Source organism: Oncorhynchus mykiss, chromosome 29 (genome assembly GCF_057628025.1).
Source record: "Oncorhynchus mykiss isolate SJ-2025 chromosome 29, ASM5762802v1, whole genome shotgun sequence".
In the NCBI taxonomy this organism is placed as follows: domain Eukaryota; kingdom Metazoa; phylum Chordata; class Actinopteri; order Salmoniformes; family Salmonidae; genus Oncorhynchus; species Oncorhynchus mykiss.
Window position 1 is genome coordinate 21,213,523 of NC_143050.1, and position 23,463 is coordinate 21,236,985.

General features: G+C 42.2%; 2 protein-coding genes and 1 long non-coding RNA gene across 5 annotated transcripts in view; 1 reads left to right on the forward strand and 2 right to left on the reverse strand.

The window, feature by feature from the left end:
- Nucleotides 1-2,379: 2,379 nt before the first annotated feature.
- On the reverse strand, nucleotides 2,380-18,691 carry LOC110509891 (developmentally-regulated GTP-binding protein 1). The gene is made up of 9 exons (XM_021591081.3): nucleotides 18,435-18,691; nucleotides 4,686-4,809; nucleotides 4,369-4,544; nucleotides 4,165-4,234; nucleotides 3,887-4,056; nucleotides 3,633-3,763; nucleotides 3,257-3,424; nucleotides 3,009-3,131; nucleotides 2,380-2,726 (listed from the first exon to the last, which is right to left on the reverse strand). The coding sequence occupies exons 1-9, from the start codon at nucleotides 18,471-18,473 to the stop codon at nucleotides 2,627-2,629; spliced, it is 1,101 nt and encodes a 366-aa protein (XP_021446756.1). The 5' UTR covers nucleotides 18,474-18,691; the 3' UTR covers nucleotides 2,380-2,626.
- On the forward strand, nucleotides 17,886-21,868 carry LOC118945257 (uncharacterized). Of its 2 annotated transcripts, none has more exons than XR_005040323.2 (2): nucleotides 17,886-18,078; nucleotides 20,980-21,868. It is a non-coding gene; the product is annotated as an uncharacterized LOC118945257 (long non-coding RNA). The 2 variants fall into 2 exon arrangements; XR_016493273.1 differs by having other exon boundaries at nucleotides 17,971-18,078; nucleotides 20,968-21,868.
- Nucleotides 20,049-23,463, reverse strand: part of LOC110509890 (small conductance calcium-activated potassium channel protein 2-like) — a 35,824-nt gene continuing 32,409 nt past the window's right edge. For both annotated transcript variants that reach the window (XM_090226799.1, XM_090226800.1), the window contains one exon: nucleotides 20,049-21,271. In XM_090226799.1, the coding sequence (XP_090082925.1) occupies nucleotides 21,247-21,271 (25 nt within the window). In that variant the 3' untranslated portion in view covers nucleotides 20,049-21,246. The remainder of the gene's footprint in view (nucleotides 21,272-23,463) is intronic.

Sequence of the window (23,463 nt, forward strand, 5' to 3'; positions counted from 1 at the left end):
TTTGATTTATACATGCTATCTTACCTTAATTTGGTGGATTTTTGTTGTTTTAATAATGTCAATGTATCTGTGTCCTAAACTAAGGTCTTTCAAACTAAGCTTAAACCTCACCATTTATAGAATACACTGTATATGAGATAGGAGAAAGTTTAATTTGTCTCCCTCCGTTCATAGGACTTGCATGAACTATCATCTTTGTCCTCTTCCATTGAAGGCATGACAGAAATCTCAAATAGCTGTCAACCCAGGGGTACTGTGGACCACGATTCAGGAAGTCAACTTAGAGGATATCAAGAAAATTCCGCAAATATAAAACTAAAACATTCTGAATTTCAATAAATCTCACCCGTTATACTTCACCCATCCATTATAGCTCAGCCGTCTTTGAAGCATTCCGACTGCTGTCACTGGAAAGTCACTCCCTCCAAACTGGTCTGTCCATGAATCCTCTCTTGCCCCATAGCCGATGGTGGGACGCCCAGCTTGGTGGGGTAGTTGAGGGTCGTGAGGAAGAGCGGGTGCTCCTCTGAGCTGGGTGTCTCGCCTCTAGTACCACCAAGCTCAACTGGAGACAGACTGTCTTGACTACATCTCTTCCAACACCCCCCAAGCCCGTACCTCCGGCCCCTCCTTCAAGTTAGGAGGGGTTAGGGATTTTCTCCTGGGATAGGTGGACTGGCGAGAAGGACTCGGGCAGGGTGGGATTGGATGTGGTATGAGGGGGGGGCATGTTTCCGCATTTCATAAATATTAATACAGAGTCCGCCCCTCTCCGAAGGGGCAGATTCTTTAATTTTGTTTGAGGGGGAAGTGCTTTATTCACTTAATGGCTTTTATTAGTGCCCGGTCTTCAACTCTTTCATTAGCTAAAGTGCTGCTATAATTTAAAGGGGGAATGGGGTGGGGGAGGGGCGTTGTCCTGAGAAACGTCGCTCCTGCCGCTCCAGCCAGCCACTGCTGTCTAAACCTCTGCAGAAAGTGGCCATTCTGTCTGATTCGAGACTCCAACATCAAATACACTGTAGATAAAGTAATATTCAAGCCATTAGAGTGGTTGCAGGAAGTGTTGAGGGCAAATGCCAGGTTTCCCTTTATGTGGCAGATTTGTCCTTCACCTGAACATTAGTCAAATTGAAAATAATACTTTCTTGCAAATACACCCTAATTCCCCAAAAACATTGATCAAGCAGGTGTTATTGGTTAGATCTGTTATCATTGGACGTGTTCAGTCCCCTGTTATAAAAATTCAGTTAAAGCAATATATTGATTGCTTTCATTTTAGAAATGCTACTGTGGAGTGAACACATTGTTATAAAAAAAACGCTAAACAATATTCAAACATGTGGAAACATTTCAATTTAAAAAGTAAATATTGTGTGTGAGCAATAAGGGTGTGTGTCATAATGTATGTATGCCTTGATAATAATGGTGTTCAGTTATGACTTTACTCTGGCCAAATTTAAAAAAAGGCAGTGATCAATTCAAAATTCACAATTACCGGTTGCTGAGCAGGCTATACCATGCCCATACCACCCTACATCATAACATCATAGACAGATATGGTATGCTTATAGGTTCAGATAAAATGCTAGAACGTGACATGTAGCCTAAATTAGCTTATAAAAAGCTATTTTGAAATCAAATTTGATCAGATGTGTCCTGTGAAACGTTCTGTGATCATTAACACATGGCAGCACTTTATTGAGTGTCCTGAGCAAATTTCCCACCTGACCCTATCATGCTATCCATCTAACCCCCCCCCCCCCCCCCCCCCCAAAAAAAAATGCTAACGTGGCGACTTCTGACACAAAATGGCTGATCCATCTCATACAGCTGGGTTGCTACACATCGGCATTAAATAATCCATACACACCAAAGTGCTTCAAGATCTGACGCAACGCTATTCACTACTGTGGGTTATCGGTGTTTCTGAACAGCTGGGGTAGAATGTCCCCAGACTGCGTCTGAGTGAATGAACTGATTAACCTTAGAGACTGTCCGTGCTGGAGAGGGGGTTGGATGCCAGCCTGACTGACTATCATCAATGTTATATAAATCAGTGGCCGACAGGACTTTAAAGCCGTTGTATTGTGTAAGAGGTATGGCTTGACTTCCAGAGGAGATGGAGATAGAATACACCCACTGTGTTTTAGGATGTATTTCATAAGAACTGTCTCTCCAGTGAAAGTATAGACAGATGGAGCAGGACACACCCATGTCACTTGGACAGGATTTGGATGTATTTCATATGATGGAAAATGTGAATGTTATGAAGTTTATGTTAATTCAGATTTGTTCAACATGAATAACATTGCATCTTTCCAGGCATAAACCCAATGACCTTTATAATGATCTAAAATAAAAGACGATGACTCCATATTAAAAAGGTCAGTCATTTTTATGGTGTTTATTTGATATTATTTTTTGATTCAAGGCCTCTTCGATGGATGTTATGAATCACATACGGGCGTAAATGAGGGAGGGAAATGTAACATTGACATTCATATAATTTTTATTTTCACGTTGAAAATTCCAACATAAAATTGAGAACAACGAAGACAGATGTTCTCGTGGATATGCTGGGGGGGGGGGGGGGGGGTTCATGATGCAGAGAGTCAGGAGACTTTTACTTTTTCACCAGCTGGATTACATCCTCATCTTCCATGACATGGTCTTTTCCCACCTTCTGGGGGTTGTGTTTCACTGAAGCACCCCATACCAGAGCACTGAAAGGACAGGAAGACCGAGTGTTAGAAAAATGCCAGGCAGGTGCAACATTGTGTCACATGTGTCTGTGTGCTGTGCTCTCCCTTGTAGGGTAATTCAAACGTTATCATTGGACACCTAGTGGCAGCTAAGTGCATTTGATGATTTTTAAATGTTTTAAGGACATTATTTCTTACAGATTGTTGCTTTAATCGGTTAAATACTGGGGTGGGTATACCTCAGCCTTTTCCAAAACATCAACAAGAAGCACAAAAGCCATTAGCTAATAGTATAGTACTCACTATTTTAATTCTTTGAGGAGGCTTTTATGAATCTTCAGACAGAAGTCCTCCACTGCAGTATGTTCAGTAGGTAGAACGACTGGAGATGTGTAGTCAGGAAGCTGGCCTTTGGGTTTGGTGTATCTGGGGGACAACACATTCAAATAATGTATTAATTTAGACACAAACCACACATTTATCCAAGCAGTGTAATATGGATTCCAATAACCCTATATGTCTCTTCTAGGGGCTGTTAGGTGCCTCCTTACATGCGCACTAGGTGCAGGTAGTCCCACATCTTCTCCAGTAGGTCATCAAAGTTCCAGCGGGAATGGGCAGAGATGGGCACGCAGTGGGGTACCTTGTAGATGATGTCCAGCTCTTCAATGGAGATCTGGTCGATTTTGTTGAGCACATAAATACAGGGGATGTACACTCTGGTGGGATTAAACAGAGCATGTATGTCAGCAGGTCTGTAGGGGAACGTTGACCATACTTTGGAATGGGGTATAGAAGTCTTTTTGGCTAAGGGGTATAGGTCAGACCCAATTCTAGATGAATGGAGGATTATGTCAGAAAAACATTAATTCCTGCTTAATCAGGAAGATTACATCCCTGAGTTTGTAGAAGTGCTCAGCTGCTTACCGGTTTCCCTCCACCACGTCGATGAGGTCATCGGCAGTGGAGTCGCTGCGCAGGGTGATGTCAGCGTTGTGGATCTTGTACTCGGCCAGGATGCTCTTCACTGCGTCACCGTCCAGCTCACTCTGTGGACACTGGAGAGAAGGAGAGAGACAGGAATAACACCAGAGTAAGCCAGCTGAAAAAGAGACAGAGACACAGAGAGAAATGGGGACAGATTGAGCTGGACGTGAAACCTTTGTGTTAAACACACGTACTGTGACGGTGAAGTTGATGCCTCCTTTGTCCTTCTTCTTGAAGCCGATGTTGGGCGGCTGCTTGTTGAGGCGGATTCCGAAGCCCTCCAGCTCGTGTTCAATCAGCTTCTTGTGGCCCAGAGGCTTCAGAACATCCAACACTATGAGGATCAGGTTGCAGGTCCGAGCCACTGGGAAGAGAAAGACCACAGTTACAAACTACCTTCAAGGTATGTGAGTGCTCTAAACTATCACATGTAGTTTGTGTATGGTTCTGATGCTTCACTGATGGCTCTCACCTGCGATGACCTGTCGTCCTCTGCCCTTGCCATCTTTGGCCCCCTCGATGATACCTGGAAGATCCAGGAGCTTGGAGACACAAAAGTAGAATACGCATCCTAATAGTAAAACATCTTAAATAGAAAAATAAACACAATTGTTACAGATTGGCCTCTGTTGGCCTTAAGGTGCCGTGTGAAAGGTACAAGATGCATGTAAAGTACCTGTATTTTGGCACCCTTGTAGCGGATCACTCCTGGTACTGTGGTGAGGGTGGTAAACTCATAGGCCGCCACCTCTGAGTACACCCCTGCCAGGTTACTTAGTAAAGTAGACTTGCCCACTGAGGGGAAGCCTACAAACCCGATACGGGCATCACCTGTTTTTGCCACATCAAAGCCTATACAACAGAGTGACACATTAGTATTCATTACAATGTGTCATGAGCTTGTAAATCTCAACTTGCTACATCTCCACTGCACTGTTGTGTAGCAAAGGGACACATTCTAAAAGTGAACGATGATCAGGAGTCAGGACTCACCTTCCCCTGTGCCTCCTCCACTGCCTCCCTTTGGTGTGATAAGTTCTCTCCTCATCTTGGCCAGGCGAGCTTTGAGCAGCCCCAAGTGGTTAGATGTGGCTTTGTTCTTCTGAGTCCGAGCCATCTACCCAACACAGAGAGGATGCTTTAATCCATTCATATTCTACACAATACAACAATCGGAACTAGAATATTAGCTAGGCCTACTTGTTCAGAGCCAAGTTGTGTGATGGCTGGATTTCGACTGATCACTAATAAAGAAAACATATTGTCATCATGACACCAACACTACCATTACACTTGTTTATACTGAGCTGCACTGAGGTCAGAACGTAATCATGGTTGCATTAAGACACCGTGGAGCTGGCGCGATACATGGGTCGAAAAACGTACCTCAATGCAGGGATGGGATATGCCACTGTAGTGCAAATTTTACCTTTATCCACAATGCTCCATTTAGAAGATTTAAAAAGAGAAGTAAATACATTTTTTGTCCATTAAAATAACATCAAATTGATCAGAAATACAGTGTAGACATTGTTAATGTTGTAAATGACTATTGTTTCAGGAAACGGCTGATTTTTTAAATGGAATATCTACATAGGTGTACAGAGGCCCATTATCAGCAACCATCACTCCTGTGTTCCAATGGCACGTTGTGTTAGCTAATCCAAGTTTATCATTTTAAAAGGCTAATTGATCATTAGAAAACCCTTTTGCAATTATGTTAGCACAGCTGAAAACTCTTGTTCTGATTAAAGAAGCAATAAAACGGGCCTTCTTTAGACTAGTTGAGTATCTGGAGCATCAGCATTTGTGGGTTCGATTACAGGCTCAAAATGGCCAGAAACAAAGAACTTCCATGCGAGACAATTGCCAAGAAGCTGAAGATCTCATACCACACTGTGTACTACTCGCTCCACAGAACAGCACAAACTGGATTTAACCAGAATAGAAAGAGGAGTGGGAGGTCCCGGTGCACAACTGAGCAAGAGGACAAGTACATTAGAGTGTCTAGTTTGAGAAACAGACACCTCACAAGTCCTCAACTGGCAGCTTCATTAAAGAGTACCCGCAAAACACCAGTCTCAATGTCAAAAGGGAAGAGACGACTCTGGGATGCTTCAATGGTAGTATACAGTGCCTTGCGAAAGTATTCGGCCCCCTTGAACTTTGCGAACTTTTGCCACATTTCAGGCTTCAAACATAAAGATATAAAACTGTATTTTTTTGTGAAGAATCAACAACAAGTGGGACACAATCATGAAGTGGAACGACATTTATTGGATATTTCAAACTTTTTTAACAAATCAAAAACTGAAAAATTGGGCGTGCAAAATTATTCAGCCCCCTTAAGTTAATACTTTGTAGCGCCACCTTTTGCTGCGATTACAGCTGTAAGTCGCTTGGGGTATGTCTCTATCAGTTTTGCACATCGAGAGACTGAAATTTTTTCCCATTCCTCCTTGCAAAACAGCTCGAGCTCAGTGAGGTTGGATGGAGAGCATTTGTGAACAGCAGTTTTCAGTTCTTTCCACAGATTCTCGATTGGATTCAGGTCTGGACTTTGACTTGGCCATTCTAACACCTGGATATGTTTATTTTTGAACCATTCCATTGTAGATTTTGCTTTATGTTTTGGATCATTGTCTTGTTGGAAGACAAATCTCCGTCCCAGTCTCAGGTCTTTTGCAGACTCCATCAGGTTTTCTTCCAGAATGGTCCTGTATTTGGCTCCATCCATCTTCCCATCAATTTTAACCATCTTCCCTGTCCCTGCTGAAGAAAAGCAGGCCCAAACCATGATGCTGCCACCACCATGTTTGACAGTGGGGATGGTGTGTTCAGCTGTGTTGCTTTTACGCCAAACATAACGTTTTGCATTGTTGCCAAAAAGTTCAATTTTGGTTTCATCTGACCAGAGCACCTTCTTCCACATGTTTGGTGTGTCTCCCAGGTGGCTTGTGGCAAACTTTAAACTACACTTTTTATGGATATCTTTAAGAAATGGCTTTCTTCTTGCCACTCTTCCATAAAGGCCAGATTTGTGCAATATACGACTGATTGTTGTCCTATGGACAGAGTCTCCCACCTCAGCTGTAGATCTCTGCAGTTCATCCAGAGTGATCATGGGCCTCTTGGCTGCATCTCTGATCAGTCTTCTCCTTGTATGAGCTGAAAGTTTAGAGGGATGGCCAGGTCTTGGTAGATTTGCAGTGGTCTGATACTCCTTCCATTTCAATATTATCGCTTGCACAGTGCTCCTTGGGATGTTTAAAGCTTGAGAAATCTTTTTGTATCCAAATCCGGCTTTAAACTTCTTCACAACAGTATCTCGGACCTGCCTGGTGTGTTCCTTGTTCTTCATGATGCTCTCTGCGCTTTTAACGGACCTCTGAGACTATCACAGTGCAGGTGCATTTATACGGAGACTTGATTACACACAGGTGGATTGTATTTATCATCATTAGTCATTTAGGTCACCATTGGATCATTCAGAGATCCTCACTGAACTTCTGGAGAGAGTTTGCTGCACTGAAAGTAAAGGGGCTGAATAATTTTGCACGCCCAATTTTTCAGTTTTTGATTTGTTAAAAAAGTTTGAAATATCCAATAAATGTCGTTCCACTTCATGATTGTGTCTAACTTGTTGTTGATTCTTCACAAACAAATACAGTTTTATATCTTTATGTTTGAAGCCTGAAATGTGGCAAAAGGTCGCAAAGTTCAAGGGGGCCGAATACTTTCGCAAGGCACTGTATATACAGTTGAAGTCGGAAGTTTATGTTATGAAGTCGGAAGCTGGTGTAACTGATTCAGGTTTGTAGGCCTCCTTGCTCGCACATGCTTTTTCAGTTCTGCCCACAAATTTTCTAAATGATTGAGGTCAGGGCTTTGTGATGGCCACTCCAATAGCTGGACCTTGTTCTCCTTAAGCCATTTTGCCACAACTTTGGAAGTATGCTTGGGGTCATTGTACATTTGGAAGACCCATTTGCGACCAAGCTTTAACTTCCCGACTGATGTCTTGAGATGTTGCTTCAATATATCCACATAATTTTTCATCCTCATGATGCCATCAATTTTGTGAAGTGCACCAGTCCCTCCTGCAGCAAAGCACCCCCACAACATGATGCTGCCACCCCTATGCTTCACAGTTGGGATGGTGTTCTTCGGCTTGCAAGCCTCCCCCTTTTCCTCCAAACATAACAATGGTCATTATGGCCAAAAAGTTATATTTTTGTTTCATCAGACCAGAGGACATTGCTACAAAAAAACGTAGTCTTGCTTTTCTTTAATAGTGGTTTTGGAGCAGTGGCTTCTTCCTTGCTGAGCGGCCTTTCAGGTTATGTCGATATAGGACTTGTTTTACTGTTGATATAGATACTTTAGTACCGGTTTCCTTCAGCATCTTCACAAGGTCCTTTGCTGTTGTTTTGGGATTTATTTGCACTTTTTGCACCAAAGTACGTTATTCTCTAGGAGACAGAACGTGTCTCCTTCCTGAGCAGCATGACGGCTGCGTGGTCCCACGGTGTTTATACTTGCGTACTATTGTTTGTACAGATCAACATGGTACCTTCAGGCATATGGAAATTGCTCCCAAGGATGAACCAGACTACAATTGTCTACATGTCTACACATTTTTTTCTGAGGTCTTGGCAGATTTCTTTTGATTTCCCCATGATGTCAAGCAAAGAGGCACTGAGTTTGAAGGTAGGCCTTGAAATACATCCATAGGTACACCTCCAATTGACTCAAATTCAGAAGCTTCTAAAGCAATTTTCCAAGCTGTTTAAAAGGCACAGCCAACTTAGTGTGTGTAAACTTCTGACCCACTGGAATTGTGATACAGTGAATTATAAGTTAGGCCGTTCCTAGGCCGTCATTGAAAATAAGAATTTGTTCTTAACTGTTCTGTTTAACCTGTTAAAAAAATGCATGGCTCCATTTTGCAAGGATCTGTACACAGTGTGCCACATGGTTGCAGTGGGGTTATGGTATGGGCATTAATAGGCTACGGACAACAAACACAATTGCATTTTATCGATGGCTAAAAATTTCCCAGTTCTTCCATGGCCGGCATACTTACCAGACATGTCACGCATTGAGCAAGTTTGGGATGCTCTGCACAACAGCGTGTTCCAGTTCCGGCCAATATCCACAAACTTTGCACAGCCATTGAAGTTGAGTGGGACAACATTCCACAGGCCACAATCAACAGCCTGATCAGCTCTATGTGAAGGAGATGTGTCGCGCTGCATGAGGAAAATTGTAATGAATAGGGAGAAAAAGGTGTAGATTCACACGCAGGGGGCGGCAGGTGTTTATTTCGCCTTCGCAGAAGGTAGGAATCGTGGTCACAGGCAGGCAATGTGGCAAAAACAGGCAGGTGAATCAAAACTAGGACTGAAGGCTATAACTGGTTCTCACAAACGAGATAGGAAAAGGCTTAGTAGAGTCAAAAAGAACTAAAGGCATAAACAGAATGAACTGAACTAAATAAGGAGATGATGAGACCAGGTGAGTAACTAACACAGGTGAAATCAATGATCAAAAATGAAAGACAGGGCTATGTTCAAGGACACAACGAAACAGAACACAAGGTTGACTAAGAAAATAAATACAGAGCCTTACACAACCACAGGGCTCTCCAAAGAGTGGTGCAATCAGTCCATCGCATCACTGGGGGCACACTGCTTGACCCCCAGAACATCTACACAACCCGGTGTCACAGGAAGAACAAAAAGATCATCAAAGACCTCAGCCACCCGAGCCACGGCCTGTTCACCCCGCTACCATCTAGAAGGCGGAGACAGTGCAGGTGCATCAAAAATGGGACAGAGAGACTGATAAACAGCTTCTATCTCCAGGCCATCAGACTGTTAAACAGTCACCGCCCAGTACCCTGCCCTGAACCTTAATCACTGATACTAGCCAGATACCACTATGAGCGGCCTTAGACCGCTGCGCCACTCGGGTGCTAAAAACATGCCTTTTCTATTCATATACTGTTTATATATATATATATATACAGTGAGGCAAAAAAGTATTTAGTCAGCCACCAATTGTGCAAGTTCTCCCACTTAAAAAGATGAGAGAGGCCTGTAATTTTCATCATAGGTACACTTCAACTATGACAGACAAAATTAATTATGGTGGAAAATAAGTATTTGGTCACCTACAAACAAGCAAGATTTCTGGCTCTGGATTTCTGGCTCTCACAGACCTGTAACTTCTACTTTAAGAGGCTCCTCTCTCCTCCACTTGTTACCTGTATTAATGGCACTTGTTTGAACTTGTTATCAGTATAAAAGACACCTGTCCACAATCTCAAACAGTCACACTCCAAACTCCACTATGGCCAAGACCAAAGAGCTGTCAAAGGACACCAGAAACAAAATTGTAGACCTGCACCAGGCTGGGAAGACTGCATCTGCAATAGGTAAGCAGCTTGGTTTGAAGAAATCAACTGTGGGAGCAATTATTAGGAAATGGAAGACATACAAGACCACTGATAATCTCCCTCGATCTGGGGCTCCACGCAAGATCTCACCCCGTGGGGTCAAAATGATCACAAGAACTGTGAGCAAAAATCCCAGAACCACACGGGGGGACCTAGTGAATGACCTGCAGAGAACTGGGACCAAAGTAACAAAGCCTACCATCAGTAACGCACTACGCCGCCAGGGACTCAAATCCTGCAGTGCCAGACGTGTCCCCCTGCTTAAGCCAGTACATGTCCAGGCCCGTCTGAAGTTGGCTAGAGAGCATTTGGATGATCCAGAAGAAGATTGGGAGAATGTCATATGGTCAGATGAAACCAAAATATAACTTTTTGGTAAACTCAACTCGTCGTGTTTGGAGGACAAAGAATGCTGAGTTGCATCCAAAGAACACCATACCTACTGTGAAGCATGGGGATGGAAACATCATGCTTTGGGGCTGTTTTTCTGCAAAGGGACCAGGACGACTGATCCGTGTAAAGGAAAGAATGAATGGGGCCAAGTATCGTGAGATTTTTAGTGAAAACCTCCTTCCATCAGCAAGGGCATTTTTTATTTATTTTACCTTTATTTAAACAGGTAGGCTAGTTGAGAACAAGTTCTCATTTACAACTGCGACCTGGCCAAGATAAAGCATAGCAGTGTGAACAGACAACACAGAGTTACACATGGAATAAACAATTAACAAGTCAATAACACAGCAGAAAAAAAAGAAAAAGAGTCTATATACATTGTGTGCAAAAGGCATGAGGAGGTAGGCGAATAATTACAATTTTGCAGATTAACACTGGAGTGATACATGATCAGATGGTCATGTACAGGTAGAGATACTGGTGTGCAAAAGAGCAGAAAAGTAAATAAATATAAACAGTATGGGGATGAGGTAGGTAAATTGGGTGGGCTATTTACCGATAGACTATGTACAGCTGCAGCGAGCGGTTAGCTGCTCAGATAGCAGATGTTTGAAGTTGGCGAGGGAAATAAAAGTCTCCAACTTCAGAGATTTTTGCAATTCGTTCCAGTCACAGGCAGCAGAGAACTGGAATGAAAGGCGGCCAAATGAGGTGTTGGCTTTAGGGATGATCAGTGAGATACACCTGCTGGAGCGCGTGCTACGGGTGGGTGTTGCCATCGTGACCAGTGAACTGAGATAAGGCGGAGCTTTACCTAGCATGGACTTGTAGATGACCTGGAGCCAGTGGGTGTGGCGACGAATATGTAGCGAGGGCCAGCCGACTAGAGCATACAGGTCGCAGTGGTGGGTGGTACAAGGTGCTTTAGTAACAAAACGGATGGCATTGTGAAACTGCATCCAGTTTGCTGAGTAGAGTATTGGAAGCTATTTTGTAGATGACATCGCCGAAGTCGAGGATCGGTAGGATAGTCAGTTTTACTTGGGTAAGTTTGGCGGCGTGAGTGAAGGAGGCTTTGTTGCGGAATAGAAAGCCGACTCTAGATTTGATTTTAGATTGGAGATGTTTGATATGAGTCTGGAAGGAGAGTTTACAGTCTAGCCAGACACCTAGGTACTTATAGATGTCCACATATTCTAGGTCGGAACCATCCAGGGTGGTGATGCTAGTCGGGCGTGCGGGTGCAGGCAACGAACGGTTGAAAAGCATGCATTTGGTTTTACTAGCGTTTAAGAGCAGTTGGAGGCCACGGAAGGAGTGTTGTATGGCATTGAAGCTCGTTTGGAGGTTAGATAGCACAGTGTCCAAGGAAGGGCCAGAAGTATACAGAATGGTGTCGTCTGCGTAGAGGTGGATCAGGGAATCGCCCGCAGCAAGAGCAACATCATTGATATATACAGAGAAAAGAGTCGGCCCGAGAATTGAACCCTGTGGCACCCCCATAGAGACTGCCAGAGGACCGGACAACATGCCCTCCGATTTGACACACTGAACTCTGTCTGCAAAGTAGTTGGTGAACCAGGCAAGGCAGTCATTAGAAAAACCGAGGCTACTGAGTCTGCCGATAAGAATATGTTGATTGACAGAGTCGAAAGCCTTGGCCAGGTTGATGAAGACGGCTGCACAGTACTGTCTTTTATCGATGGCGCTTATGATATTGTTTAGTACCTTGAAGATGAAACGTGGCTGGGTCTTTCAGCATGACAATGATCCCAAACACACCGCCCGGACAACGAAGGAGTGGCTTCATAAGAAGGATTTCAAGGTCCTGGAGTGGCCTAGCCAGTCTCCAGATCTCAACCCCATAGAAAATCTTTGGAGGGAGTTGAAAGTCCGTGTTGCCCAGCAACAGCCCCAAAACATCACTGCTCTAGAGGAGATCTGCATGGAGGAATGGGCCAAAATAACAGCAACCTTGTGAAGACTTACAGGAAACGTTTGACCTCTGTCATTGCCAACAAAGGGTATATAACAAAGTATTGAGATAAACTTTTGTTATTGACCAAATACATATTTTCCACCATAATTTGCAAATAAATTCATAAAAAATCCTACAATGTGATTTTCTGGATATTTTTCCCTCATTTTGTCTGTCATAGTTGAAGTGCCCCTATGATGAAAATTACAGGCCTCTCATCTTTTTAAGTGGGAGAACGTGCACAATTGGTGGCTGACTAAATACTTTTTTTTGCCCCACTGTACATACGATCCCCTTGCCTCCAGAACAGACTGAATTATTCAGGGTATTCCACAAGGTGTTGGAAACAGGGATGTTGGTCCATGCTGACGTAACGGCATCATGCAGTTGCTGCAGATTGGACGGCGGTACATTCATGCTGCGATCAGCCGGTTCCATCTCATCTCAAAGATGCTCTATTGGGTTGAGGTCTGGGGACTGTGCAGGCCACTCAAGTAAACAAAACTTACTGTCATGTTCCAGGCAATGTTTTTCCACTTCTCAATTGTCCAGTGTTGGTGATCACGTGCCCACTGGAGCCGCTAATTTGTGTTTTTAGCTGATAGGAGTGGAACCCGGTGTGGTCATCTGCTGCAATAGCCCATCCGTGACAAGGATCAACGAGTTGTGCTTTCCGAGATGCTGTTCTGTACACCACTATTGTACTAAGCTGTTATTTGTCTGTTTGTGGCCGCCTGTTCGCTTGCATGATTTTTGCCATTCTCCTTCGACCTCTCTCATCCATTTCTGAGATACTGGATCTGGCGAGCTTGGCACTGACGATCATACCATACTCAAAGTCGCTTAGGTCAGTCGTTTTGCTGATTCTGCCTGCTTCACATTACAAGCCACATGATCAATTTTCGTGATGTTTTTATATATATATATTTTTAACCTTTATTTAACTAGGAAAGTCAGTGAAGGACAAATTCTTATTTTCAATGACAGCCTAAGAACAGTGGGTTAACTGCCTTGTTCAGGGGCAGAACAACAGTTTTTTACCTTGTCAGCTTGGGGATTCGATCTTGCAACCTTTCGGTTACTAGTCTAATGCTCTAACCACTAGGCTACCTGCCACTCCACAATGGGGTGGTGTACGTAATAAACTGGCCGGTATACAAAACATTCCAAACACCTTTATTTCCATGACAGACTGACCAGGAGAAAGCTATGATCCCTTATTGATGTCACCTGTGAAATCCACTTCAATCAGTGCAGATGAAGGGGAGGAGACAGGTTAAAGAAGGATTTTCAAGCATTGAGACATGTGTATGTGTGCCATTTAGAGGATGAATGGTCAAGACACAAGATTAAAGTGGCTTTGAACGGGGTATGGTAGTACTGTAGGTGCCAGGCACACAGGTTTGAGTGTATCAAGAACTGCAACGCTGCTGGGTTTTTACACTCAACAGTTTCATGTGTGTATCAAGAATGGTCCACCACCCAAAGGACATCCAACCAACTTGACACAACCATGGGAAGCATTGGAGTCAACATGGGCCCGCATCCCTGTGGAAAGCTTTTGACACCTTGCAGTGTCCATGCCATCACGAATTGAGTCTGTTCTGAGGACAAAAGGGGTGTTGCTAATGTTTTGTACACTCAGTGTATATCTATTTATGTTCCGGACTCTGACATTGCTCATTCTTGGATTATGTGCGTATCACTACACTGTTGGAGCTAGAAACACAAGCATTTTTGCTGCACCTGCAACATCTTCAAATCTGTGTACGTGACCAATAAACGTTGAATAGATTGAAAGAAATTTGCAGTACAGTGGCATGTCCTATCCCTGCATTGAGGTACATTTTCCAACCCATATCTTGACCACACAAATAATGTAACCATGATTGCGTTCCGACCCCAGTGCAGATTGTCATGTAAAAATCTTCCCAGCATGAAATAGTTCTCAATCGTTCTGATTGTGACATCATGCTGTAAAATGTCTCCCAGGGTGAACATTTGCACGCGCATCTTGCGCTGAGCTTGTTTCTCTCACATCGTAAAACTGTTCTGTGGGCATGCGCATTTGCTTCACACATCTGCCAATCAATGGTGGCCAGGAGTATTGACTCTGACCAATCAGAAGCTTGTGAAGCGTGAGGTCAGCATATAAATGCCCAGACTCGCACGTCAAAGTGCTGAGGGTTGATTTGAGGAGAGATTTTTTTTTAAATCAATTTTTACATTTAATTTATTTTAAATTTGATTATTTTTATAAATATATATATTTATACACTGCTCAAAAAATAAAGGGAACACTAAAATAACACATCCTAGATCTGAATTAATGAAATATTCTTATTAAATACTTTTTTCTTTACATAGTTTAATGTGCTGACAACAATCACACAAAAATTATACATGGAAATCAAATGTATCAACTTCACGTATCTGTATGACCTCCCTACAACGCCTGGGCATGCTCCTGATGAGGTGGCGGATGGTCTCCTGAGGGATCTCCTCCCAGACCTGGACTAAAGCATCCGCCAACTCCTGGACAGTCTGTGGTGCAACGTGGCGTTGGTGGATGGAGCGAGACATGATGTCCCAGATGTGCTCAATTGGATTCAGGTCTGAGGAACGGGCGGGCCAGTCCATAGCATCAATGCCTTCCTCTTGCAGGAACTGCTGACACACTCTAGCCACATGAGGTCTAGCATTGTCTTGCATTAGGAGGAACCTAGGGCCAACTGCACCAGCATATGGTCTCACAAGGGGTCTGAGGATCTCAACTCGGTACCTAATGGCAGTCAAGCTACCTCTGGCGAGCACATGGAGGGCTGTGCGGCCCCCCAAAAAAATGCCACCCCACACCATGACTAATGCTGGAGGATGTTGTAGGCAGCAGAACGTTCTCCACTGCGTCTCCAGACTGTCACGTCTGTCACATGTGCTCAGTGTGAGCCTGCTTTCATCTGTGAAGAGCACAGGGCGCACAGGGCGAATTTGCCAATCTTGGTGTTCTCTGGCAAATGCCAAACGTCCTGCACGGTGTTGGGCTGTAAGCACAACCCCCACCTGTGGACGTCGGGCCCTCATACCACCCTCATGGAGTTTGTTTCTGACCGTTTGAGCAGACACATGCACATTTGTGGCCTGCTGGAGGTCATTTTGCAGGGCTCTGGCAGTGCTCCTCCTTGCACAAAGGCGGAGGTAGCGGTCCTGCTCCTGGGTTGTTGCCCTCCTACGGCCTCCTCCACGTCTCCTGATGTACTGGCCTTTCTCCTGGTAGCGCCTCCATGCTCTGGACACTACACTGACAGACACAGCAAACCTTCTTGCCACAGCTCGCATTGATGTGCCATCCTGGATGAGCAGCACTACCTGAGCCACTTGTGTGGGTTGTAGACTCCGTCTCATGCTACCACTAGAGTGAAAGCACCGCCAGCATTCAAAAGTGACCAAAACATCAGCCAGGAAGCATAGGAACTGAGAAGTGGTCTGTGGTCACCACCTGCAGAACCACTCCTTTATTGGGGGTGTCTTGCTAATTGCCTATAATTTCCACCTGTTGTCTATTCCATTTGCACAACAGCATGTGAAATGTATTGTCAATCAGTGTTGCTTCCTAAGTGGACAGTTTGATTTCACAGAAGTGTGATTGACTTGGAGTTACATTGTGTTGTTTAAGTGTTCCCTTTATTTTTTTGAGCAGTGTATATATTTTTTTAATAGATTGCAAAGACTTGTGAGCTACGGTTTCGATTGACAGTGCTTGTTTGTTAGTTAGCTATACATACAAGTTAAAACGGCACACCTCTGAGTACAAGCCATCTTGACCAGTTTACAGCTAATTATGCTATTTAAATCAGAGAGAAACATCTGCACCAGTTTAGCCATCCACACAGACGTGTGTGAAATTATTTCACACTGTGAACATTTTTACAACAACGTTACAATCAGAACGATTGGGAACAATTTCAGGCTGGGATGATTTTTACATGACACAGGTCAGTGTAAACAAGTAACCAAAGATTTTTTATAACTAACCAAAGACAGACTGTCATTTCCAGAACAAGCAAGGTGGGCAGAGCCAAGCGCAAGCTAGCGAGATCATATTGGCACGTTCTAGCATGTGAGTCATTCCAATTAAAAAATAATAATAATAAATAGGATTGACACACACTGTCTCCGATAAGATTAGCATTCCTGAAACATTATTTTGTTTTGATTGCGCTAAAATTTGCCATAATAGGTTTCATATAATCTTCAATAAATATAGTACCCAGCATCTGATTTGGGCCATAATTCTTCCTAACAATTAGTAAGACATGAGGAATCCAATAAAATGATAAAAAGGTCACCAAACACATATAGATGTTTTCTAATAATTGTATTGAAAAACATGACTACAATGCAAAGGTTTATAATTGTATTATTTTATTAGGGTTGTGACAAGATTTTAGTCACTATCCCATTTCTCCATCAAAGTTTTGGGTTTGTAGGAAAAGTCTTCATATGAGAATTGCACCATACAGATAGCCCTCTCAGAGAGCTGCTATTTGTTGGACTTTTCAAAGAGAGTTGGGTTGACCACCACATTTATTTTCATCAGGAGCAAAAGATAATAGTTTTCTACACAAAGTTGCAAAGAAAATGTTGTGATCCCTTAAATAAACACAAGACAAGAAAAATTGATAGAAGGGTGTGGCAACAGTAGCAGGAAAAGCGGCATCTAGCGGGTAAAACATGGTACTTTATAATGAATTCATGGTAAATAATGCAAAACGACTTCAATGGCTAATTTATCTAAACAGGGGGGACTAAAGATCATCAGATTCACATGAAATACATTACAAAGCACGAAGAAGCAATACTCCAAGCCGCATCTCCATACCAGTTGTTAGACATAGAAAACCGATTCTGTATACTGGTTGATGGGATGATATTGGCGGGTGGGGGTTCTGGAGCTGGCCTTTGACCATTTTATTGGATTCCTCATGTCTTACTCAATGGTAGGAATAAGTTTGGATTTAATCGGATGTTGGGTACTATATTTGTGGAATATTATGTGAATCCTTATAAATTAAAAGGGCCAATTTGGGTGAAATCAATTTTCTTAATTTCACAGATCAAATTAAATGAACAAAATGACGTTTCACAAAGGTAATCTTATGTTTCTAACTTAAGAAACAATTTCAGAACAATCTGAGATGGTGGGTGTCATGGCTTGCTGAAATGACATGGAGTGACCCATATATTTGCACGTGTGCAATAACTCAATTTGCCCTTGCAGTCCAAAAATAAACAAAAAATGAAAACTATGGCAAAGGGTAAAGTCTTTGTCCATAACAGTTTACGGGTTTGGGAACAGGAAACTGTATTGAGATCAAATGTTTAATCGATGAGAAAATTAGCAGAATTTCGGTCAAAATCTATCTTCTCCCACTGACGGCCACAGCTGGACTTCCTCTCGTCACCATATTTGGTGGTGAGTGGAAACGCCAACCAAATGCTTCGGATTTACACATCCGGTGAAACATCTGGCTCACTGTTCCATCTGTGGCGTAAAGGTAAGGTTGGTATCTTCAGACAACTAGTTACCCTGCCAATAATAACACATAGCCAGCTAAAGTTAACTACTGTAGCCAACTACGTTAAAAGCATAGACTAACGTAGAGTTGAGAATTCTTAGCAAAATAATATCCAGCTATGCGCAGACTCGGTGTCTGCCATCATATTATGTTATATAATATATATATATTTTTTTTGTTGGGGGGGGAAACCATTGTAACGTTACATCCTCAATTGGCCAAGTTAACTTTAGCCAACTATAGTTGCTCGCTCCCTTAACGTTAGTCAAGTGGCCAAGCTAAAACGTGAATCACAACTAACGTCAGCTAGCATTCGCTACCGTTAGCTAACTTACCTCGGCCTCAATTTCTGCTATTTTGGCGAGTAAACTCATCTTGTAGCTGGTCCTTAGATGATATCACACAACGATTAAACACGTTTAATAGTTAAATTGTTGAGTTTTTATCACGCAAGCATACAATGGCAAACTAGCAAAAGCTAACACTCATGTGTTCAACCTGCGGCTCTCGCTAGGAGGAAGAGGCAGCCGGCAAACCGATAACTCAAAAAACGGCGACGCCGTTGGCGCTACCTACCGGAATTAAGTTGTTTGCAGGTTTATGTAAGTTTGCTGACTTTACATATTCCATGTAACAAAAATGACATACACTTTGCAGAAATTATGTAACACATTTCAGGTTTGGATTTGACAGATCAAACGAATGTATCTGACACTGCATAACTAATCACATTAGCATGCTCTCTCTCAATTCAATTTCAATTCAAGGGGCTTTATTGGCATACATATGTTTACATTGCCAAAGCAAGTGAAATAGATAATAAACAATACAAAATGTACAGTAAACATTACTTACAAAAGTTCCAAAATAATAAAGACATTTCAACTGTCATCTGTTTATATACAGTGTTGTAATGATGTGCAAATAGTTAATGTACAAAAGGGAAAATAAATAAACATAAATATAGGTTGTATTTACAATGGTTTTTGTTCTTCACTGGTTGCCTTTTTCTTGTGGCAACAGGTCTCTCTCTCACCCCAGTCAAATGGATTAGTATTAGTAATGCACACACATCTGGTAAATATGCTTTGTTTTATTGTTTCATATTTTGTTTGCATACAGTACATAACCTCTCAAAAGTTTCTATGTTGCTAAAATTTCTGGATTGACTGCCAATGTTTGAAAGCTCTAAAACCAGCAACAGTACATTCAACACTGTAGATGGGATTGAGCTTTTGGTTGGTTGGACAATGTCATTGCAGGAAGTTGACTAGATAAATTCCCATCGGATGAATATGGCACACTCATCTAACTTCTGAAAACCTTGCAGAGGGAGGGTGCATATTGCCAAAATGTGTATAACTGGTGGAAGGTTCCCTTTATGACTGGCTAGTGGCCAAGCTATTGCTGTTTTAAACAAAGGGACAAAGCTTTGTTGAAATCTAATTCTATAATCTGGAGCACCTACAATATTTGCACAATTATATGTGTCAGAGAGAGTTTTTTTTGCAGTTAGGTTTTGACATTTTAGTGACCAGGCCCAGCCCTCTAATACAGTAAGATGCTATACCATCTTTTATACATTCCTTTTGAACTAACAATGTGTATTCCCAGGTATCTTAACCTTGGTCCTGGATGGTTTAATGGAAGATATGTTGAATATGCTGCATTTCACCTCAACCAAGGAATGTTTTACATCATATATTCTGTTCATATCTCTCCGTCATTATTTGTGTTGAAGACGTATGCTGTAAGAGGTGTGCGGAGGTGTGCTTATCCTCATGAAAATATAAAAATATGAATTTACTTTCAAAAGTGGCTACAGTTCTTGTGAATTATTGGTTTGCATTGCATACAACTATTGTTGCTCAGTTGAGGCAAAAACCAGCATAAATACTAAGTGCTTCCAGGACAAGGGTTGAGATATGTTGAGGAAAGAGAAAACTGTGTTTGTGATAATTGAAAGTATTCATTTCAATAGCCTATCAGTTTTAAATTGAGGTCCCTTTGTGGTACATAGCATGAGGGCTTTGACTTGAGTCCTCTTCACTAATAATACAAATTAATTAATTGACAATTGACCATAAGTCCATGCCCAAACATCTACATTTTTCTTATTTTAATGAGCAACACATATTTATATCATACGTCAGTCAGCATTGAAGTGCAATGATTAAAAAGTAAGTGCAAGTACAGATTTAGATGCATTCATTTTGATAAGAGGATTCAATTGTTTGCAGTGTGGCCCCAAAAATAGTCATTCTACAGGGGCATTCTGCAAAAGAAAAAACTCCATAGTTTGATGCTGTTTCTAACCTAAAATATATATTTCAAGCTCTATATGGTACCTCTGAGTGACAGTATGTGGGTGCATTATTGTGCTGCCCTCTGTCTTCATTTCAGTCATGTCCATGAAATATCACTTTTTCCTCAATAAAAAGTATTACTGTAATGCTTGCTGACTGATAGGTCCCATGATTTCTCAGCTTTCTTTAAGGAGCACGGTAACTGAGTCAAGCCAGCAAAAGCACAAAGTCCGTGAGAAGAAGCACTATTTTAGTGCATTACCTTCACACCTGGCCGGTAACCTTACTGTCCTAAAACTGGCTACCTCTGCATAGAGATGGAGTATAGTTCTGATCACAGCCCCCCATCGATAGGCCTAATAGTTTTTACTGAGGAAAGCATCATTTTCTATGGTCATGTCACCAGAGCAAGGATAACATCTTTTGAGATAATAAAAAATAAACAGCATCCCTTTAAATCCATTGTCCCAGTAGCTCGGATTCTGTCATCAGAATTTGGATAATACTTATTGAAACCATAAGGCTTTACAATAAATGCAACTTGGCCATATGATGGCAAAAGTCTTCTCTGTAGGTGTTCCCCTTGGACTCTAGCTGCTCTCGGAGGAGGTGGGTGGTGCAGTGGAGGATGACCTCCGTCTGGACACAGACTGCGATCGCTCAGGGCTGTGTTTGTTGTACGGCTGGAGCTGCACCTCCAAGAAGTCCCTGTGCTGCTGGCTGATGACCTGGCTGATGAGTCCTGGCAGGGCTTGCAGGTTCCCCAGCAAAGTCTCCAGCTTGGTCTCCAGCAGGGCGATCCTCTTCTCCATGTCCTCCCCTCTCTCGTTCAGGTCTGAGATCAGGTCATACATGATGTTCTGAGTCTGGAGGAGGAGAGACACTCAGTCATAGTAAGAGGGTGAGACCCTTCCAGAGCATGGGGTGTTTTAGGCTAGAAGTTGCAGGCAATTGTAAAATGATTTGTTTATTTACCTTATTTTGTATATTTTAAGAACACATTCTTATTTACAATGGCAATCTGTCCAGAGCCATTTGAGGGGCAAATCCTAATTTTGTCACATTTTCACTTAGTCATGGATGTCAAAAGGCTAAGTGAAAGTTTGACTGAAATGGAAGTTACGAGTTGCCCCTTAGTTGAAAAGAACCAGCATGAAATGTATACTTCTTAAAAGGAACAGCTTGTGAATAATTTGATTATCAGTTGCATCATTCTAAGTATCTAATCATGCCACTGTTTCCCACTACAACACTAAACTGTTCCCTGGAGATGTAGATTTTTTTCAGATTATTAGTCTGCCCTCCGTGGCAGAACTGAACTCAGTCTGCAGCAATTCTCAGTGCTACAAGACAACTGTCTCTGTCTTTTCAACCATCTTGAAAAAGTGTTAACGCACAGCTGAGTCAATGTAGACTTAATAAATATAATAAAACGTGTCTGGATACGGGCAATTCAAATTTCACAGATCTCCATCACAACAAACAAAACCTGATGCTGTAGATAAGCAAATAAAATATTAATTGATAACTTGCAGATAAATTCTGCTGTATACACTTACTAACTTCTGCACCAGGAAGTTGATCTTCTTCCTCTCGACACATGGCATGTTACCAAACAGTGACCTATCCAGTTCCCGAGGGGGCTGGAGATTGGGAGAGGGCTGCTGTGCACTGAGCTAATGTTCACTATGAGAACAATCGCTGCCAGCATGTGGCCAATGCCATCCATCCATCCATCCATCACTTACCTTGTCCTTTCCTCATTTGGGGTAGGAATAATGGTCTGGGTGGCTTGTTTAGAATCACAGCGATCCACCTCGGGCCAAAACAACACTGACAGCTTTTCACCACCCTGGCGCTCCAACTTGGGTGGGCAGATAGGGTTTCACTACGTTGCATCACTACCAGAGCCACTCATCACTTCCTATGATATTTTAAAAGGCAATTTCCACAGATGATCAAGGAATTTAGAATTGACATGGTTAGAGCCTTTACATTTATCTTGGAACTTTATGAAAATAAGGATGGAACCTAGAGGCAATAGCAAAATGCAACATTATGAGATATAGAACTGCCTAAATTTGAGATTTTCTGGAGGTAACAAGTGAATTTTGGATAGACACAGATGAACTGACTCGAGTTTGCCTCAGTTAATCATGAAAAATTAAACTGCAAATTAATTAAATCTTTATAATACAGCACTAATAAAATAAAACCAGAACTCTGTCAAGAGTAGACTGGGACTGTAAGTATATTCAGTTAAGGCACAAAAACGCTTGTGTAAGCCTACACGACTGCATTGTGGGCTAATTTCAGACTGATTAAGCCGACTGGATGCAGGAAGTTACCTGTGGGTATACATAGGCCTTTGATGTACTAAAACCCTGTTACTGAAATCCAATACCAAAAGTAGCTGAAATTATAATGGCTCCAAACTCAGTAAAAAGACAAGTGTAGAAAATTACAATGAAAATCATAAAGAAAAATAATATCCTGCATTTTCAATAATAAAAGGCTTATTCATGGTGAGGACAAATGCTGAAAAGGGAGTTTGATTCTCTTAACTGTAGGCCTACTACGGTATTAATATATTCTGACTCAAATGATAGCCTGCTTTATGTTACGCCCCAAATAGAGGTTTTTTTTTTTTTACAACTGTAGGGAAACCACTGCTATGCGAGGGATTTCTCATAGCTTTGCAGAGGCTATGCAGCTGCCAAAGTTATTTTAAGCTCCATTATACAGCTCTATCGAGCCACAGGGAGCTCATGTACTGGGATTTTTAATGCTATGCTGCCCTCTGGTGGCGAACGCCACTTATGACAATGATTAAAGATGGCTGTATGAGTCATCTTCTTCCCAAATGTCAACCACCTTTCTAACTCACCGCGAGCCACTTGTTTCATAGCCCTGGGTGACTGTAATATTAACTAGCTAATGTCTTTCGTGGCATGGTAGCATGAAACTGATTTGACCTTGGTGGATATTTTAATGTCAAAGCTCTCCAACTCTCTCCCTTCTATATTTCTGGCTGAATCATCACATCACACTCACAGCA